Source organism: Astatotilapia calliptera, chromosome 3 (genome assembly GCF_964374335.1).
Source record: "Astatotilapia calliptera chromosome 3, fAstCal68.1, whole genome shotgun sequence".
NCBI lineage: Eukaryota > Metazoa > Chordata > Actinopteri > Cichliformes > Cichlidae > Astatotilapia > Astatotilapia calliptera.
Genome location: NC_137424.1, coordinates 84,780,535 through 84,802,644, shown reverse-complemented (window position 1 = coordinate 84,802,644; position 22,110 = coordinate 84,780,535). Strand labels below are relative to the sequence as shown.

Below are 22,110 nucleotides of genomic sequence, written 5' to 3'. Positions count from 1 at the left end.
AGACCCGAGCTCACCTTCTGCAGCACTTGCAGTGAGGGAAGGTGAATCATCCTTTAGCAGGACATCATTCAGGCTTTATTAGCATCACTGTGACTGTTATTGTTAGGTTTAATGTATGTGTTGTAGGTCGCCATTTAAAAAGCTAGAATGCTTCTGTTTGCTAGCTTCTAGTTCATGTTCTTATACATGTAATACATTTATTACCAACATTAGAGTTTATCCGCTGGTCATTCGACATGACGAATGACTTCTAAAGTCTTAATCCAGCTCAGGATGCTGTAGAGTCCCGTCAGTAACACTTTTGGTCTGCTAGTAAAATGTAGTTCTATTAATCTGCGCTCGATTACTCTTGAACCGGAACCGGATGTGAGTCCCAAAAAGCTGAATTTTGGAACAGAAGTTGAATTCTAAAACTGAAACTAAATTGTTGTTAAAATCCTTTTGTAGAGGATAAAATACAGTTTCAAAGAAAATGAATTGATTTTCAACATATAAAATTCAATTTCAATTTAGTGACGATCATTTTCAAACCAATACATACATACAGTCTCAGGTGCTGTCTGATGGGTATGGAGCTGCAGTCAGCAACAGTAATGGCCTTAAGTTGTTGGGTCAAGGATCGTCCAGTGTCTTGATGGAGATCTAACTGGATCCTCCAGCTCAGAGCTGGTGACTTTTTTCTTGGGTTTTCCACTTGGCTTTTTTGTTCCACAACTCTCAGGATCATTTAAGAAATTTCAGATGACCGTCTTACTGCGTCCCACCTCAGCAAAGATGTCGCACTGTGAGAGACCCTTCTTATGCAGTTCAACACCCCGACCACTTTCAAAAAGGGTCTTAATCACAGAACATGTCATATAAACTGAACAGTTGCAGTGTTTCCTGATTTCCAGTTTAGTTTTTAGCTTTAGTTGGAATATTCCTCCTCTGCCAGGCAGCCTTAGGCTGAGATTCACCCTGTCACATGTTTTTTGGGTTTTTTGCACGAATGCATGGTTCCATCTCTCAGACTCATGCAGTCCCAAATCATCACACCCTGCTTCACTGTCAGGATTCTGCATGTGACACTCTCGGACAGGTTCAATTCTATTATGCTATTATGCTGGAACTTTTCTAAGACAAACAAATTTGGACTCCAGTTTGCTCCAATTATTCATCAGAGTTCTTTAGGAACGTTTCAGTCTGCATTTTTGTCCTAAAGAGCAAACAAGGTTTTTATTTCGTGGACACTGTCCTTCACTCTGAGGGACGTTCATTTTCACTGACAGCCCCTGGATGGTCTGGATCCCTGCTGTGTGTGGATTCATGTTAAAATATCACCACGACTCTGATTTCTGATGCAGCTGCTTTTATTTGGTCAGATTTTCCATCATGTCACAGTCTGACGTTTTAATTTTTCTCTTAATTATTTTTCATGTGACTCACTAATGCAGACAAAGCCCTGAATTTCAGTATGAGTGTCTAGTGTTTATTTTGGACTGTGCTCATGATATTAGGCTAACACAGGAGTACCCAGTTTAGTTTCATTTTGTGTTTCTACTTTTCTTTTCAATATAGGCCGTGTTAAGCTGTTCTTGAATGTTCATGAGAGAAAAAGCCTCAAGCTGTGAACTCAGTGATGATGAAATTACTGTGATGTTGTGAAGGATTTGACATGTAGCTGATATCAGTACAGAAGTGTACTCACTTCTGTTCCTGAGCCCAGAGCCTCATGTCAGAGATAAAGATCACAGATGCAGGAACAAACTGCAAGTCTCAGTGGGCGGAGTCAGAACTCCCCATTGTTCATTCGTCTTAACTCGTTCCTCTGAGCACGTTCAAACTTCTATCCACTTTGTTTTTCTTGAAGGTGGAGGTTTGAATCCAGGAGTTCATTCTGAGCTGCTGTAGTTGCTCATCAGCTTCCCAGTGAACCTTTTTAACCTGTGAGGGTTTCATGGTCTGTTTTCTAAAGAGTTAATTTGTTCTACTCAAACGAGGAAGTGGGAGGAGACGAGGTGGTCAGTGTGTCAGTAGAAACTAAAAAGAAGAAGAGCCTGTTTCTTTGATTTACACCGCTCAGTCTTCATAGAGAAGGTACAGTTGCATTTTCTTTTCAGTTTCATTTTTGCTTTTTTGTATATTGAACTCTGATAATGATAAATGAGGATTATAGTAACTTTACACTGTGCTAATATTAGCTCTGCTTGTATGTTGCAGTCATGGCTGCGGCGTCGGCTCTGGTGTCCGAGGACAGTCTTCTTTGTCCCGTCTGTCTGAGTGTGTTCACTAAACCTGTGTCGATTCCCTGTGGACACAACTTCTGTATGAACTGTATCACAGAGTACTGGAGCACCCTGTCTGTACTCCAATGTCCACTGTGCAAAGAGACGTTTTACACCAGGCCGTTGCTTCGGGTTAACCCTGTCATTGATGAAATGGCAGAAAAGGTTAAAAAATCTGCTCAAGAAATGTTGTTGAGTTCAGCTGAACGAGCAGGACATGAAGACGTGCTCTGCAGCATCTGTGCAGGGTCAAAGGTCAGCGCCCAGAAGTCCTGTTTAATGTGTTTAGTGTCCTACTGTCAAACACATCTGGAGCCTCATCAGAGGATTTCAGCTTTGAAGAAACACAAGCTGATCGATCCAGTTCAGGACCTGGAGAGCAGAATATGTCGGGATCACGGTGAGCCTTTGGAGCTGATCTGCAGACTGGATCAAATGTTTCTGTGTCAGTCCTGTAAATGCAGTGACCATAAAACACATGAAACAGTGAGTCTGGAGGACGAGGCTGAGATGAGGAAATCCCAGCTGAGATTAGAAAATAACAGCATGGATCAGATGATCCAGGAGCGTGAGCAGAAAATCCAGGAGCTTCAACAGTCAGTGAAGACCAGCAGAAGTAAAGCTGAGGAGGCGTTATCGTACAGCAGGAAGGTGGTGACCGCTTTGGTGCAGCACATAAAGACAGAGTTCACCAGACTGTATGAGGCGATCGAGACGGAGCAGAAAATAAATGAGACGGAGGCAGAAAGCTTTATTGATGAGCTGCAGGCAGAGATTACACACATGAAGAAGAAGAAGCTGCAGTTTCATGAAGCTTCGCTCATCAGAGACCCCTTCAGCTTCCTGGAGAACGTCCTCCCTCTTACCTACAATAAGCCCCAGCTGCAGGACTGGTCTGCTGTGACTGTAACCAGTGACCAGTTTATGATTCAGGAGACCCTGGCCGAGCTGGAGACAAAAGTCAGAGAAGAAGTCAGCATGCTGTGTAATATCAACTTCAGATGTGGGAAACAACAGAGGTATGATCTGAATGTTTTGATGACTTGATCCAGATACGGGTTCTCCTCGAAACACAGTGAGGTCACTCAATCAAAATCAGTCAGTCCCTTCATCTCGACACCCCTTTTTGTACATGAACTTTTGTTTATTTCATAAAAATAAAGAATAGTTTATCTCATATCTGAAAAATCAGTAGTAAACTTTATAAGTATTATACATGGGGTGGCTGTAGCTCAGGAGGTAAAGCAGGTCATCTACTGATCAGAAGGTTAGTGGTTCAATCCCTGGCTCCTCTAGTCTGCATGTCTAGTATCCTTGGGCAAGATACAAACCTCAAATTGTACTCCGATGCATCCATCAGAGTAAGATGTGTAGGAAGCTCTAAGACAGTGCTTGTGAGAATGGCTGTGATTGGGTGAATGTGGCATGTTGTATAGAGCACTTTGAGTACTCCGGGAGAGTAGAAAAGTGCTTTCAGTCCTTTCACCATAAAGAGGTATTACATAATAAAGGGACTGTAGAGAATTCTTGTGTTTGTCTGTTAGAGAAGGAGCTCCGCTGGCTGGTTATTAAATAGTGCAGAGGGTGGTCAGGTTTATGGACTGGTTCTTATACAGCGCTTTTCTACTTGACCACTCTCTTTCACCCATTTATACAAGCTTTGTTGTTTTTGCTACCTAAGTGCTCACTCTGATTGTAACATCGAAGAGCAACCTGCGGTTCAGCATCTTGCCCGAGGATGCTTTTGGAAGTCCAAATCCTTCTCAGAATTATAATCCAACACATCAATTAAAATCATGATGAGGAGGAGGAACAGAGTCAAATCCAAGTCCAACATGGACGATTTCCGGTGCTGCTGCTGAAATTTCCAACAGTGAACTTCTGGAATCCTTTGAACTGCTCTTCTCGCAGGACACTGGAGACTGACCCAGAATGCCTCCAGACATCCCAGTTTACTTTTTAACTTTCAACTCCCCGCACCTCCCTCTCTCTTATATCTAGTCAAACAATCAGGTGTTTAAATAAGATTTACTGACCTTTAGCCCGTCCTTATTATCCTCTCCATCTCTAAGGCAAAGGTTATTCAGCTCACATTTCATTAGCACATTAACATGAGTCCTTTTAATCCAAATACTTTTCTCTTTAAAACTCAATACGTTCAATACAGGCCCCTTTTTTTACTAAATCACACACTTTAAATGTTGCACATTCAGAGATCTCCTGTGTGCTGTCTCATTCACACACACACGCTCAAAGTCACTCTCAAATAATTTTTACACAGGCTTTCAGCTTGCCTGAGTTAGACCTGCTGTAATTGCCCAACTTTCTGTGAATGGTACTCATGGACAATAATCAATGGTCATGGCAATCATAAACTGACCTCCCAGCCCATTGTTTCTTCAGCAGTGCTGGTTTCAGTCATTATGCAAATGTCCTGTTTATAAGATTTGGGGAAAGCTTCAGTCAGCTGAGACTGAAGAAGTCACTTGGACGAGTGACGAAACGTTTCTGTCCAGATGAACAGAATCAATCTACGGGTAATAAATCCATATTTGAATATCAGTTTCTTTTTGAGAGTAGAAGATGACTGATCTCTAACTCAGTTCCTGTGACCTTAAATTGATTATTTATTGATTGATTCCTAACAGACGCAGAGGAGTTTTGATTTATTTTTTTTATCTGTTTGTTTATTTGAAGGTCAACCATGTTTTCGTATTTTATTCAATTTTATTATTGAAGCTTCCCTGTGATATACCTGTTCATTTTATATTCCTTCTCACATGAATTATATACATTATTATTATTATTATTATTATTAAACTTAGTAAGACGTCTGGCTTCATCTGATTTCTGTATTTTGATCACATAAATGTTGAGTTTTGTCACCATACATGTTTGTGTCTTCAGGTTTTATCTCATTTAAACGTCATAGTGTTTGTAAAAGTAAAGTCTGAGCTGTACAGCAGCTGCATCAGTACAGATAACATGATAATCACAGACAGCAGTACTCATAAAGACTTCTGCATTCACTCTGCCCTCTGATTGAAACTCTGCTTTGGTGCAGGACGAGTAACGTCTCAAAATACAAGGACATCATCTCCAGAAGTGATCTGATCAGGTCAGGACCTCCTGCTGTCTACCAGCTGAGAGCAAAGAAACAGAAGTTTGGAACAAGAATGACTGTTGGAGAAAAAAGACAAGACAAGCCAAACAGAACCATCTTACTTGTGGGAGAAACAGGAGCAGGAAAATCTACTCTGATCAACGCTCTGCTCAACTACACCATGGGAGTGAAGTGGGAGGATAGAGTCTGGTTTACGATTGTAGAGGAGGAGAAGAAAAGTCAGACATCAGATGTGATGGTGTACGAGATCTTTGGGTTTGAAGATGAAACTCTGCCCTACTCTCTGACCATCATCGATACTCCTGGATATGGAGACATCGAACACGGTGGCATCTTCAGTCACAGATTATTGAACTTGCTGGATGGAGTCCATGAAGTTCATGCAGTGGGTCTGGTGATGAAGGCAACAGAGAATCGACTGAGTGATCGACTGATGTACGTCTTTGATTCAGTGATGTCTCTGTTTGGAAAAGATGTGGAGCAAAACATCATAGCTCTGATCACATACTCAGATGGAAGCAGGCCTGAAAACCCTCTTCAAGCTCTTGAAGATGCAAAAATTAAATGTGCCAAAAATAAGAAGAATCAGTCTGTTTACTTCTTGTTTAATAACTGCCAGCTTGAAGACGAGGCAGAAAAATACCTGAAACTAAACTTTGAAAGCTCAGAGAGAGGAGTGAGAGGGTTCACAGCTTTCCTGAAAGAAAGTACACCTGTGCAGCCAGAGACAACTCCTGAAGTGTTAAAGGAAAGAATCAGACTGACAGCCTGCATCCAAAACCTGCAAGAAAGAATCAGATTCACTGAAGTTAAACAGAGAGAGGTGAAACAGACTCGGGAAGCTCTGCAGAAGAATGAAGTGGTCACTCCATGTGTTGTTTTTAAACATAAAGAACCTATCAGAGCAGAGACATGTGGGCCGGGTTTGAAAGCAGCTGTCAGCTGTACAGTCTGTGAGGAGAACTGTCACTATCCTGGATGCACGGTGCCCTTAAATCACTGTGAGGTCTTTAGAGATGGTCTCTGCACGTCATGCACCAACAAGTGTCCTGCATCAGTGCATGTGAAAGAAAAGTGGAGATATGTGACCAGGATAAGGAGCAGTCAGAAGAACAAAACACGAACAAAAAAGAAGGACGTTGATTTTCTTGAAAAGGAAATGAAACTGCTGACAGCAGAGAAGTCCCAGTTCCTGGATGAGTCCTACCAGCATGTAGTCAGACTGGAGCAGATCGCTCTGAAAGCTGATTCAGCATCCACTATGGTCCACTTGGACTTCCTGATTGAGAAGATGAAGGAGAGAGGAGACACAGACAATGTCCAGAAACTGGAGGAGATGAGAAGGAGAGAGGATGAAGGAATTAGAGGAGCTCTGAGGTATGTAAAACTGACAGCACTCACAGAACAGTGACTGGAGTTTATAATTACTAAGTATAAACTAGGTGTTTAATTATCAGAGAAAAGTGTACAGATCAATATCACTGCTGAAACACATCAGTGATAGTTTATCCTGGGTTTAAGATAAGATAAGATAAGATAAGATAGAACTTTATTAATCCCTCGGGTGGGTTCCTCTGGGAAATTCGACTTCCAAAAAAGCACAGCACCGACCGAAGTTACAGTTACAGAATTGTTATATATATATATATATATATACACACACACACACACACATATAAATACAGAGACAAATATAAATAAAATATACAAAGGGGATAAATAGAATAAATAGGAATAAAAAATAAAAATACAAGTGAATTGCACATTTCAAGTATTGAGTCTATTGCACTGTTGACTATTTACAAAAGTATTGCACAAGGTATTGTACAGTGAGGTGAAGAGGCACTACAGCTTAGTTGTTCCCCCCTCCTTTGTCCTCCTGTTTCCCCTCCCTCTCCCCTCCAGAGAGGAGTTAAACAGTCTGATGGCGTGTGGGACAAAGGAGTTTTTAAGTCTGTTAGTTCTTGTCTTGGGGAGAAGCAACCTGTCACTGAACAGACTCTTCTGATTGTTTACGACCGTGTGCAGAGGATGCCCAGCATTGTTCATAATGTCCATCAGTTTCTTTAGTGTCCTTTTCTCTGCCACTGTCACCAGAGTGTCCAGCTTCATGCCGACCACAGAGCTAGCCTTCCTGATCAGTTTCTCCAGCCTGGATGAGTCCTTCTTTGCTGTGCTGCTCCCCCAGCACACCACAGCATAGAAAAGTACTCCAGCAACCACCGACTGGTAAAACATCCTCAGGAGCTTCCTGCAGATGTTAAAAGACCTCAGCCTCCTGAGGAAGTACAGTCGGCTTTGGGCTTTTTTATACAGGTGCTCTGTGTTGCATGACCAGTCCAGTTTATTGTCCACCCACAGCCCGAGGTACTTGTACTTGTTGACCACCTCCACCTCCTCCCCCTCTATCTGAACCGCAGTGGACCTTCTCTGGACCTCCCGAAGTCCACAACCAGTTCCTTAGTCTTTGAGGTGTTGAGTTGCAGGTGGTTTGTGTGACTCCATGCGACAAAGTTCCTCACCAGACTTCTGTACTCCTCTTCCTGATCATCCCAGATACACCCCATGATGGCCGTGTCATCTGCAAACTTCTGAATGTGGCATAATTCAGAGTTGTAGCAGAAGTCAGAGGTGTACAGGGTGAAGAGAAGAGGGGACAGCACAGTTCCCTGTGGTGCTCCTGTGCTGCTGACCACAGTGTCAGACGTGATGTCCTTCAGCCTGACGTACTGTGGTCTGTCGGTGAGGTAGTCGGAGATCCAAGCCACCAGGCAGGGGTCCACCTCCATCCTGTTCAGTTTTTCCTGAAGCATACAGGGCCGGATGGTATTAAAGGCACTGGAAAAGTCAAGAAACAGGATCCTGACCGTGCCTTTTCCCCCATCCAGGTGTGGGTTTATTTCACTCTTAGTGTTCAAACAGTTTCTCTGCTCAGCGTGACACAGTCATAATAAACTACATTTCTGTAATCGATGAAGAGGAGGAGAAAAAAAACTGATTCTCATGGCTGGATTTGAATGTTAGCTATGGAAATGTGTCTTTTATCATAAAGAAACTGAAATCAATCAGTGTTTTGTGTGAGAACATGAAAACAAATACAATATAGAGAAATTGACATCTGGTTTAAAGGATGGAGAATTACACAAAACGTCTTATACTGAGGTAAAACTACAATGATGTGCAAAAAATCTTTAGTCCAGCATCTCATCCCCAAACTTTGATGGGCACTTCAAACTTTTCCAGCTGGGAACCATGGCCTCGGACTTGGAGGTGCTGCTCTTATCCCAGCCCCTTCACTAAAGACAGAGGGTTACAGCTGGAGGTTATTGTTCAGTCATGGACTATTTTAGTTAATGGAAAGATATTTAAAATAATTTTATATAGAGTCCAATCATAAACATAAATGTAAAATATAAATACCGTATTTTTTGGACCATAAGGCACACCAGATTATAAGGTGCATTAAGCAAAACAAAACGGTCCGATAAGTCAAACTTCCCTCAACTCATTCTTCTCGCTTCCTCCACTTCTGTACCATTGATTCATTAACGTTGAATTCTCTGCAGCTGCTCTATTCCCATGTTGTTGCAGTGTATTAATGACTAACCTCATATTGTGGATGGATTATCTCAGTTGTTCTCCTGACTGAAGTTTGGTCCGTTTACAGCATCCCCTTAACCTTTATCGAGTGGAAAAAAGTTAGCGTTCATCCTCCAGCGCCACTGTGCTAATGTTATGCTAACATAGCTGTGTCGCTAGCGATCACGTAGCACATAAATTTATGTACCAGCTAGCCTAACTTCAGTAACCCTACAAATGTCACAGAAAGTGTTTAGTTTTCTGTCTTCATTTATGCTGGAAGTGACAGTGTTACACCCCTGAAAACAGGGAGTGATTTTGACTTGCTTCTCTCATGCAGTCGTTTATTGCAATCAAAATGAACATAAATGTTTCACATTCTGTACTGCTTAATGGCACATGGTAGAAGGAAAAGCTAAAAAATAATGTAACACAGTAAGGGGAATTGTTGAAAAGAATACATCAATGGGCCAATAGGCTCGACTATAGGAGCACAGGGGTGTGTTTAAATGAGACACAGAGACAAGATTTTAACTCAAAAGAACCAGACGACTGTAGTGAAATAAACCATAAGGTTGACAAGCACAGGTTAAAGACACTTTACAATGGTAGAAAGGAAACTTACAAAAATTAAAAGAAGAGTAAAACACATAAACTACTAAGCAATGACTTGGCCAAGTGTTACTTTTGGTTTTCAGTGTTGGGTTTCAATGTTCGGGTTTCAATGTATGGGTTTCAATGCTTGGGTGCACCCTAGTAACCTGACTCCTTAACTCTTATAGAAACAGATTACACAAATCCAATGTACATTCAAATGAAAATCTCACGCTCTTTTCACATGTGGAGAATTGTTCTACACAACAGCTCATTATTTAAAGTCCCAAATAAAAAATGTCCAAGGGGTAAAGTCCAAAAAATTCCCAGGGTTTGAAAGAAAATAGGGGTGAGAGAACGTCAGTCAGTGGTCTCATGTATAACCAGCTGTGTGTGAAAGTGTGAGTGATACAGTCCTACCACACCGCAAGGTGCAGCAGATCATCAAGTGGAAAAGAAGCGAATCTCAGTCTGTCTAAGTCCAGGTGGGAAGGCTCGCCATCTATTTCACCGGAGGAATCCACCTCAGGAACAATTCAGCATACAAAAAAAACCCTGACCTGTCAACAGACAGGGTCAGAAGAGCAATTCAAATATTAATTACCGTACTTTCTGGACAATAGAGCGCACCTGTATATAAGCCGCATCAGCTCTATTTAAAAAAAAAAAAAAAAAAAAGATATACAAGCCGCACCCGGCTATAAGCCGCAGATATCTATGATTAAAAAATAGATATTTACTGCATGTACAGAACAATCTTGTACTGCAAATGTACATGTATGTACCTGAACAGATTCTTTCCGAACAATGCCTTTTAACACGGCAGCAACTTTGCTGATTAAAACAGAACCAAGAGAAAATAACCGCTATTTATTTACCTCCATTTTTCCTGTATTTGAAACCACAAGTCACTTTAATCATCTTCGCTGAAACCCATGAAGTCGTCTTCTTCAGTGTCGGAGTTGAACAGGCTCAGAAGCGCTTCATCACATCTGTCTCCATCAGTCTCGCTCTCCGTGTCACTGTCATCCTCCGGTGAAGTTGGCTCTGAAGGTGCGCCGCTCTGTTCGCGCAGCAGTCCAGCCTTTCGGAACCCATTGGTGATGGTGGATTCTTTCACAGCACTCCACGCTGTTAGGATCCACTGACAGACATCAGAAAAGGATGCTTTTCGCATGCGGCCAGTTTTTGTGAATGACTTTTCACCGCTTGTCATCCAAGTCTCCCACTCAACCCGTAGTGCAGCTTTAAATGCCCGATTTACACTGATGTCAAGTGGCTGCAAAAACTTTGTTGTACCTCCAGGAATCACAGCTGGAATGGAGTTTGTTTTCTTGATCGCTGCTTTCACAGAATCTGTGATGTGGGTCCTCATGCTATCCAAAACAAGCAGTGCTTTTTTCCAGTGAAAAAATCCTCCCGGGCGCTTCCCATAGCACTCCGTTAACCATTCCTTCATTAGACCTTCTATCATCCACCCTTTGGTGTTAACTTTGACCACTATGCTTTTCGGGAGTTGTTCTTTCGGCATAGTTATGCGCTTAAAAATCACCATTGGTGGAAGTTTTTGTCCGGATGCCGTGGATGCCAGAACGCAGGTGAAGTGCGTCCTCTCATGGCCTGTTGTTTTCAACAACATGGATGATGCACCTGTCTTGTTAACGGTCCTGGTCAGAGGCAGATCAAATGTTAAAGGTACTTCATCCATATTGATTATGTCGTCTGGTCCGATGGAGTTTTCTTGTATCTTTTTTTCAACGAATTTGTGGAAGTTTTCAACTTTTTCCTGATAGTCAGGGGGGAGTTGCTGACAGAGAGTGGTCCGATGGACAGGTTTTTACGTTTCATAAATCTGAAACACCATGACGGCCCACCTTTGAAATCTTTAATATTCACTTCGCGGGCGATTGTTTTGGCTTTCAGTCGGATCTGTACAGTGGCTACACCTCGGCCACCCGCTCTCTGTGTGTTCACCCATTCCTCCAGGACATTTTCAAGTTCAGGCCACCTGCTTTTATGTCCTCTGAAAGCTTTTCTCGACTTTTGGCATTGCATGAGCTCTTCCCGCTGTCGCCTCCAACATCTCACCATAGACTCATTGACGCTAAGCTTGCGTGCAGCAGCGCGGTTTCCCTCCTGGATAGCAAGATCGATGGCCTTCAACTTAAAACTTGCATCATACGAACTTCTTCGTGTGGTTTCCATGATGAAGGGGCGAGGTATTGAAAATAATTACCAGTTGGTAATTTGTTGTGCGTGTTCTGTCTGCTAAAGAAAAAGTAGTGTATTCTTCTTTGCATTGATTTTTCATCTATCTTGTTTTTTATTCTAATTCTGGTTAGAGTCCCCCTAGTGGTGGAAGAAAAATCCACAGAATAGCCGCACCTTTGTATAAGCCTCATGGCTCAAAACCTAGGAAAAAAGTAGCGGCTTATAGTCCAGAAAGTACGGTATGCTGTTCTAGGTATAATTCACAACTTAGGATTTTGTTGAAATCACATTCAACATCAATTTGCAATTAAAACACTCAAATTTGCAAAAATAAAACATCTCTCTTACACAAACTATGCATTAAACCAAGTAAAGTCAGTGCATATGCGACAATTATTAATCAAACAATTGACATTAATTCAGTTTCTCAACGATAAAATGTGAAACAGACGTGAACTAACTAGACATACAACATGTGCTCACCGATCTCAGTGCATCACGGCCGAAAACAATGGTATGGTTTCTCTCGGTCGGAAAATGCGGGGCTCTAAATAAGGTAACAGGACATTTTGAAGTATGACCAATTCGCGTTTGTCGCGTCTATTGCGTTCGGTGTGAATGCACCGTAAGACTGCAACTCTGCTTCCTGGTCCCAACTCTCCATAGTCATTTTTTTTTTCGGGGGGTTAATAAGTCTGTCGATATTTCTAGAAATGAGAGCTGCTCCATCCAAAGTGGGATGGATGCCGTCTCTCCTAACAAGAAGCCCACATCGTTTCTGGGACACCACTCAGACAGCCAGCAATTTAAGGAGAACATGCGGCTAAACATGTCACTCCTGATTGGGTCTGATTGGGTTACACACCGATTCAATATTGATTTTAGTGACCTCCAATTGACGTAACCGGGTGTCATTACTGCCGACGTGAATTATAATTTTACTGAATTTACGTTTACCCTTAGCCAGCAGTTTTAAATTTCATTCAATGTCGCCTGCTCTGGCCCCTGGAAGACAATTGACTATGGTTGCTGGTGTCTCTAGCTTCACATGTCTGAGAACAGAATCACCAATTACCAGAGTTTGACCCCCGGCGGGTGTGTCGCCGAGTGGGGAAAAACGGTTAGACACATGAACGGGTTGGTGGTGTACCTGGGGCTTCTGTTTAGGACTATGCTTCCTCCTCACGGTCACCCAGCCTCCCTCTTTCCCCAGCTGCTTGGGAACAGCTAGCGGGGCCTACGCTATCTTCGGCTGCACCAGCTACAGTGGCCTGGCTAGCTACGGGTGAATGAAGAGTGCGAAGCCGAGTCTCCATATCTGTAATCCTGGCCTCCAGAGCTGCAAATATGCTACATTTGTTACAGATATCATTACTGCTAAAGGAGGCTGAGGAGTAACTAAACATCTGACACAATGAGCAGGAAAGTGCAGGAGGGACTGGGACTCTCTAAATCTGGGACTCTTCACCATTGACCCTTAGAACTGAAGAAGCTTCTCAGATGAGAGGTGAAATGTCTTCAAGTAACTTAAAGAAGTCCAGACGCTTTTCTTTGCAAACTCCTTTGACTATGATGACCTGGATGACTGAGAACCTTCACAGACTTATCTAAAAGTTTTTAGTTAAACTGCTCTGCAGATAAGCTACTGTGTGTTGGAACAGGAACAGGAAGTAATACTCTACCTCTCCTGCCGTTAGCTTATTGGACATTATACAGTATAACACTGGGGCTCAAACAACTGAGGTTGTTTTGTATCTATGTGCACAAAACAACTGTAATATAATGCTTCTAAAGCTTACAAGACATAGAAGGGCTACCTATTAAATATATTAACAATGTACAGATTGTAAATTTATCAACTTTTAAACACTTTTACCTGAAAACAAGGGGAAAAGAATCACGAGATTTTTGATCATTTAGACTTGCTTCACTCATGCAGTTGTTTATTGCAATGAGGAAAGCGCACGAAAGCCCCCTTGTCAGAATGGAGACACTACCAATCAATCCCAGAAAAGGCTTACTAGCCGATCAGTGATGTGCAGATGGCATCTCTCTTGAATAAAATGAGAACCATTGGTGTAACATGAAAAAACTTGTCAACAATTTCTTTACTGTATTTACATTATTTTTATCCTTATATCAACTAAGATGAATTAGTATTAACTGTATAACCCTTTTACTTTCAGTAGTCTTTCAACCTGTCACAATAGCAGAGCTTTATGTTTTAATGTTTTCAGAAATCTCTCAGTGAGAACATCGTATATCATGTTTAGGTGGAAACTAGTGAGCTAACTTCTTGCTAGCTTCTAACTCAGTTAGCTTTAATAAATTCTGTTTTCGTGGATGCCTGGATGTTAAACTTATTTGTTACACCTGGTAAAGCAGCAACGCTGATCATTTTATTAAAGATGAAAGAATTTAGACAGTTTTAACTCTCAGTGATGCTGCAGTGTTTGTTTGACTTTCGGACCTGAAGAGACGGAGTTTAGGACCCAGATTACTCCGCGACGCTCCTGACAACGGTATCCGTAACGCTCCAACAATCCATCAAGCAGTGCAGCTTTGTACCTTACCAAAGTCGTACTTAAACACTTTTTGACAGATTTTTGAGGGCCATGTACCACATAAAATTGGTTCAAGGTCAGTAAACACAACCAGAATTCATACATAAGGCGCACTGATGATTTTTGAGAAATTAAAGGATTTTAACTGCTCCTTATAGTATAGAAAATACGGTAAATAAAAATAAAATAAATAAATATAAAGTTTCACTTTCTCTACTTTGATGCCAGATGTTTAAATCTGCATAGAAAATCATCCCAATATTCTAATACTTACAATAAAAACTAAAAATGAAATTAAAACTGTATGAATCCAGGGCAGCAACAGCTGTGGCTCACCCAGATGATGTCATGCCAACCCAATCAAAGGTTGAGGGAAAATAAAAGTATAATTAAAAAGTAGCAGTGTGACCACTAATGCTTTGGTAGAGCAGACAAAAAAAAAGAATCTATTTGGACAAAATAAAAAAAGGTTTAATTGTATGTGACCTTAGATTCTGAGCAGAAAAGCCTCAGCTCAGTTTTCAATGTTAAACAATAGGAACCTGTTCATAATGTTTGCATGTGTACTGAAGACATTCTATGCTTTTCTGTGCAGGATCAGTTTGATCTCATCACCACATGAAGACATCATCTCAGACAGTTTTCTCATCAGGTCAGGACCTCCTGCTGTCTACCAGCTGAGAGCAAAGAAACAGAAGACTGGAACTCTGACAAGAATGACTGTTGGAGAAAAACGTCCAAACAAGCCGAACAGAACCATCTTACTGGTGGGAGAAACAGGAGCAGGAAAATCTACTCTGATCAACGCTCTGCTCAACTACACCATGGGAGTGAAGTGGGAGGATGAAGTCTGGTTTATGATCGCAGAGGAGGAGAGAAGAAGTCAGACATCAGATGTGATCGTGTACGAGATCTTTGGTTTTGAAGATGAAACTCTTCCCTACTCTCTGACCATCATCAATACTCCTGGATATGGAGACACCAGAGGGACTGAACATGATGACACCATCAGTTACAGATTATTGGACCTGTTTCAATCAGACGATGGAGTCCATGAAGTTCATGCTGTGGGTCTGGTGATGAAGGCGAGTGTGAATCGACTGAGTGAGCCATTGAGGTATGTCTTTGATTCAGTGATGTCTCTGTTTGGAAAAGATGTGGAGAAAAACATCATAGCTCTGATCACACACTCAGATGGAAGCAGACCTGAAAACCCTCTTCAAGCTCTTGAAGCTGCAAACATTAAATGTGCCAAAAATGAGGACAGTCAGCCTGCTCACTTCCTGTTTAATAACTGCCAGCTTGAAGAGCGAATGGAGGAAAACACAATTTTTAGAAATTCATGGGAACTTACACAGACAAACATGGATCATTTGACAGACTTGTTGGGAAAATCGAATCCTCAGAAACTGGTGAAAACAGCCGAAGTGTTAAATGAACGAATAAGACTGAAAGCCTGCATCCAAAACCTGGAAGACAGAATCAAGCTGGCTGAACTGAAACAGACAGAAATCAGAGAGATCCGAGAAGCTCTGAAGCAGACGAATCACAGAAATAAAATGGAAATTGAGAAAATATTGAGTCTTTTGGAAAATCTTGAAAAGGAAATGAAAGTGCTGACAGCAGAAAAGGAAAAGTGGCTAAGTGACTCCTACCAGCATGCTGTCAGACTGGAGGAAATCGCTCTGAAAGCTGATTCAGCATCCACTGTTGTGCACTTGGACTTCCTGATTGAGAAGATGAAGGAGGAAGGAGACACGGAGAAGGTCCAGAAACTGGAGGAGATGAGGAGAGAGGATGGAGGAACCAAAGAATCACAGAGGTACAAACTTGGTCAAACAACATCAGCTAGCAAAAACATTGGGAGACCCTCCCTCTGGTATAAGTGAAACATGTAAAGAAGCATCAGGCAGCTGTGTAGATTGCTTTTTTTCCCTGATACTGCTTTATGCTACATGTTCAGATGTACACCATGTGGTTGTTGTTGTGGACACGAGGGAATATCAAGTATACTTTCATATTTTATCCAGTTATTAAAAAATATAAATTCTCATTTATAAAAAAACCCCTTTCAGTTATTGCTTTTTCTTTATTAATATACCTGTATTTCACAAAGATACCTGTACTTATGTAACAGCATATAACAAATATCACTACATAAATAAAACATTGTTATTGTGCAGAGCAGGTCTGAGCTGTCTCAAACTGTACGACTGAATCTCGTTAGAAGTTCATAGGTTAGAAGTTTGTAGGTCACGATGCAGGTTCTCACACTATACGGCCCGATGCTCTGATGCGACCTGAGTGCTCACACTGTGCCTCCATAACATGAAGGTTATAACCAGTGTTGGTCAAGTTACTTTAAAAAAGTAATCAGTAACTAAACTTTCAGCCCAATTCTACTTTTTCTGCATAATCCATCATACAAAATGTAATCAAATGGAAAAGTCTCTTTTTAACTTGTTTTATTAGTTTTAATCTTTTAACTTTATGCATCAAGCAAAAATGTAATTATCTGCAACATTCTCTGACTGGAAGAAATTAGTTTAACATTTAAACCTATTTTCTGCACATTCCAGCACATAAAATAAAATATTTTTTGTGTTTACACTCAGTCTTTCAAATAGATGCAAGTAAAACACAGCAGAACATAAATAAAGTCAAAGACTCAGCGGTCCTGTTGCTCTATTTTCACCTGTAAAGCAGGAGTGGGGTAGGCGGAGGTTTACCCTGGCGCAGGTGTGCCGCGGTCAGTGGAAGAATCCGCGAGTTTCTCTGTGAGTTTCCCATTACGTCGTAGCTACTCGGTGCTTGTTGGAAGTTTAGGGTTTTTTTTCGCTGTAAAAAGAAGTTTTCTTCCCACGCACAGCGGACACTAATGTTTTTGTCACTTTTTATGGAATCAAACTCAAAGTAAGGTCAGTACTTCCACACTTTAAATGCTGCACGCTCATACTCTCTCTGCACTCGATATGTGATCCACTGTTGATCTGCACACAGCTGTTGTCACGAACGTCGCACTCGCTTACGTCATAAGACATTCTCGCAAAAAATCACGGTTTTAGTAACGCAGTAACGCAGCGTTCCTACGGGAAAGTAACGGTAATCTAATTACCGTTTTTGCGATAGTAATCCCTTACTTTACTCGTTACTTGAAAAAAGTAATCGGATTACAGTAACGCGTTACTGCCCATCTCTGGTTATAACACAAAATCTGTCTCTTTCACTCACACAGACACTCATCACCATCATCAACTTTGCTAAATTGCTAATGAAAAACATTGACCAGGCAGCTGTGACTGAGCAGCAACGTCCATCCAACTATTTTCACAGTTGTCGTGGTTGTGATGGCTGATCAATCAGTTTGATCTGTTTGATTATTGATCAGTGATGTCAGACTGGAGTCAGTGTGATGTTGTTGTTGTGTGTTTGAGACTTTTAGTCTCATGAAGGTCTCTGCTGCCGTAGATCCTCTGAACTGTGTCAGAGGTCTCACTCTGTAGGAAACTCTCAGCACTTTCCAGCAGCTCCTCCATCATGGAGGACGTTCCCTCACTGTAACAGGTGGAGGAGAGAGGAGAGGAAGCACAGGTGGATCCTCTGAGGAAGAGGAGCATTCCTACAAACCACATGATCACATGACCAGAGGGGCGTGGCCTTCAGTGGTAGTAATAAAGGAACAGATTTGAAGGCTCCAACAAAGCAGACCTGTGATCACTTTGACTCAGTATGATGGATTGTTTGGATTTGTCTTTGTTTCTCTGGCTTTTCTTGTGTGTCTGTGTGTCTTTGTGTGTTGGATGGAGTCATGTGACCTGCCCAGGGACGACACATGAGCAGCTCAAATCTGGCAGGTTTCCATCTTCTGTTTTTATCCTGATGTCCATGAACATGAACTCTGTCCCTGTCAGATAAATCCAGATAAAAACAGCCGGTTACATTAAATCTGATCCAGTGTTGTTCTTCTTCTGTGGTGTTTGTGATGGAGCAGCTGCTCCTGATGTGTGTGAAGATGAAACCTGGGCTCCTGCAGCTTTCTTTGCTACAGAAAGTTACATTTAAGATGTTTAATGTCACATACAATGAAGTTTAGGACTCATTTAAACCAGCATGAACTAACAGTTGTACAAGGAAAGGGAAATAAATGAGATGGAGACTTGGAGGGCCACACATCTGTACCCTCATACATCTGCACTGAGAGTGTAACAACAACAAAGACTGTGAAAGTGTTCCCAAAGCAGAAGCCATGGCTCAACAGTGAGGTGCAAGCTCTACTGAGAGCAGCGCCTTCAGATCAGGAGACCAACAAACCTACAAAGAGGCGTCTAATCTAAAGGCATCAAAGAATCCAAACGCAGATTCAAACAGCGCATCGAGGAACACTTTAACACAAACCACTCCAGAAACATGTGGCACACAATCGCAGGACAATCGCACACAAACAAACTCCCCGCACATCACCTCACCTGACACCATAAAGCAGTTCTTCATGACCAACAAAACAGTGACACCAACACCTATCCTGCCGTTACAGAGAGGGACGACGCCCCCATCCAGCTGGAGCAGCATCAGGTCAGAGCCACACTGTGCAGAGTCTATGCGAGGAAAGCAGCTGGTGCTGACGGTGCAGCCGGTGGAGAGCTTAAAGCATGTGCAGACCAACTAGCAGAGGTTTTCACCACCAACTTCAACCTGCTACAGTCTGTAGAAGGCCAACAGGTGGACAGAGGACGCCATAATTACAGCTCTTCACACAACCCTCACACATCTGGACAGTAGGAAACACGTACGTGAGAATGCTGTTTGTGGACTTTACCTCTGACTTCTTTTCCTGAACCAGACCCTGCAGGATCCACCTGAGGATCCCAGTCCTGGACCCTGTTTGTAACCAGGGGGATCCCAGGCCTGATTATTGCTGATGTGTTATAAATATTCTTGTTTTATTCTCATTAAATAAATATGTGTATAAATATGTGGACTCATGTTTCAGTCCTGGACGTTGATGCTTGTTTGAAAGGACACAGATGGACCTTGTCTCCTTCTTTCCTTCCTTTTGTGTCCTCTGTGCTTCATCTGCTGCTCTTCACTCTGTTACTTTGGACTGATCTCACTCACACTTTGTTTCCATGGTTTCTGTGCGTCACGCTGACAGCACGTGAACAACACGACATGTTTGATCTCAAAGAAGGAGCAGCATCCTCTCTCCACCCTGTTTCTCCATCTTCTACATCACCTGATTCATTCCAGTTTCTCTGCTTTCACTTTGATTCCTGAGCGTCTGTGATGAACACACTATCAGCATCACTGACATGTTTCATCATTTAAAAACACTTCCTGTCACTGTGGTGGTTACAGTGACATCATGCAGTTTGTGCTTTGACCTCCAGAGGGCGACAAATCAGCACAGACAGAGAGCTCCATTCAAACTTTGCTGCCATCAGGAATAATTCTTCAAATATAATCATCAGTGTTTGAGCAGCTATGATATCAGGGACAATCTAGACACGTGTGACAATACTGAACATGTCACATGACACACCTCAAACATCATGTGATCCACTCTCAGTCTGCACTTTCAGTCATGACTTCAACAGGTTGAAATGAGCTTGGAAGAAACATTCAGTGATTGCATTTGATTTCAGAGCCCTGCTGTTCCCCATCTGCCCTGTAGGTGGCCTCAGTGTGTTCCCACTGTTTCCAATCACCTGACCCGTCCTCCATCAGCACACCTGCTTTCTGCTCATCCTTCTTCATGTACAAGTGAAGACAGAAAGGGTGGCTGGATCTGTAGACTGGAAACAGAAACTCATGTGAATATTTGTAGTATAAAAAGGTTTGTTCCAAACAGAGTAAGAAGTCTGGATTGCCTATATGTCAAAGGAGCTTACAAAGAAAAGCGTCTGGACTTCTTTTAGTTACTTGAAGATGTTTCACCTCTCATCCAAGAAGCTTCTTCAGTTCTAAGGTCAAATGGTGGAGAGTCCCAGATATTAACCTAGTGGGAGTAACCCCCCACAGAGGGACAAAAGGACCCCTTGATGATCCTCTAATCGCCTGAGCCAAGGTGTGAAACTGGGTGTGGGTCCCAATCAGCCAGAGTTTCGGGTGAGTTCATTGTGAAACCTGGCCCCACCTTATGATAAGGTGGCCCCACACCTTGGTGGGGGCCAGGCCAGATGTCAAACTAAGGAAAAGACCAACAGCTAAACTAAACTGGGAAAAGCTAGAGCTAAACATGCAAACTATGACAAATACATGAACCTGAGCAGGAGCGGGAAGATATGAGAAATCCAGATATGTGGCAAGATAAACAGACGACCTGACACTAAATAAAGGGTGGAGGGTAATGAGGGAAATGAGAACACCTGGGGAACACAGTTGACACAAATAAACCTGAACGCCACAGCGGAAGCACAACTAAGCTGGAGGTTTCTTCCTGTTAGAAATGAATTTCTTCCCTCCCCCTGTTGCCCAAATACTTGCTAATAAGGGGTCATCTTATTATTGTAGGATCTCCTCGACACAAATGTTGATGTGATTTCATTCCATCAAAATAAAACTGAACTGAATTGAATGAAACAGCAGATTATCAAATAATTTGCCGTTGCATGGTTTCTGGACTGGTGTCACTCATAGGAATAATTTTCTGTTGAAGAAGATGAGAAGATTATGAAACACCCCCTGGATGAACTTAATGGGTTGAAACTTAGTTTTGTTTGACCGTTCAATCAATCAATCAAAGCTTTATTCGCCACATGCAGGTTGCCCCGCAGTGAAATGGGACACCCCCCCCCCCCCCCCCGACCTTACACACACAACACAGACATCACATGGGGATACAAGTCGCAGATCGGTAGCGTTACAGAAAAACACTGAAATATACACTACAATGGGAAAGTACAAGAGGAAAAAAGAGACCTCTACTCATGCTGTGCTTCCATGGTAGGACAGCATGAGAACAGGAAACAAAGAAACTCCTCTGCACAAAAAGCACATAATGTCCACAGCACAACTTTGTGAAAGACATGACAAGCCACAGGATTGGGTGGGGGGTGAGGAGTAATGCGAAGCGAACACAGCAGCCGCCCTGCACAGCGCTACCATTCCAGCGCGGGCTCAGACCCACTCAACGCACTCAGGACGCACTCAACGACGTCGACTGGGACATGTTCAGAGCATGCGCAGTCGACATCAACGAGTTTACGGAAGTAGCAGTATGCTTCGTCAATATGCTAGCGGAGGGGATTATCCCCACTGCGAGAGTCACCACATTCCCAAACCAGAAACCGTGGATGGACAGATCGATCCGCACTGCAGTAAACGCCAGGACCGCCTCCTACAACGCGGGTCTCGCCACTGGCGATATGAGCGCCTACAAAGCGGCCTCATACGGCGTGCGGCGCGCGGTGAGAGATGCCAAACGCCGGTACCGGGAACGTGTGGAGTCCCGCTTCCACCAGGGCGACACACGGAGTATGTGGCACGGACTACGCACCATTACGGACTACAAAGCCAGGGACACTGCGCCGATCAACGCCGACTCTGCATTCACCAACGAGCTGAATCGGTTCTACGCCCGTTTCGAGGTTAACCAGGCGGCTAATGCTATCTACCGCCTGACTACCGAGGACAGTGACGTCATCAGCGAGAGACCGGTGACCAGCATCGCGGAGCATGACGTCCGAGCGGCACTGAGGAGAGTGAACACAAGGAAAGCGGCGGGGCCAGACGGCATCACCGGCCGTCTGCTGCGCTGCTGTGCTGACCAGCTAGC

At 42.7% G+C, this 22,110-nt stretch overlaps 2 protein-coding genes across 3 annotated transcripts in view; both read left to right on the top strand.

Moving 5' to 3' along the window:
- The window catches only part of LOC113029860 (NACHT, LRR and PYD domains-containing protein 12-like), a 153,558-nt gene that overhangs the window by 33,965 nt on the left and 97,483 nt on the right, over positions 1-22,110 (top strand). The window lies entirely within an intron of this gene.
- On the top strand, positions 1,807-19,306 carry LOC113029861 (uncharacterized). Of its 2 annotated transcripts, XM_080299527.1 has the most exons (4): positions 1,807-2,076; positions 2,200-3,283; positions 5,329-6,765; positions 14,932-19,306. In XM_080299527.1, the coding sequence occupies exons 2-4, from the start codon at positions 2,202-2,204 to the stop codon at positions 16,223-16,225; spliced, it is 3,813 nt and encodes a 1,270-aa protein (XP_080155653.1). In that variant the 5' UTR covers positions 1,807-2,076; positions 2,200-2,201; the 3' UTR covers positions 16,226-19,306. The 2 variants fall into 2 exon arrangements, with proteins under 2 accessions (XP_080155653.1, XP_080155654.1); XM_080299528.1 differs by lacking the exon at positions 1,807-2,076 and having other exon boundaries at positions 2,111-3,283.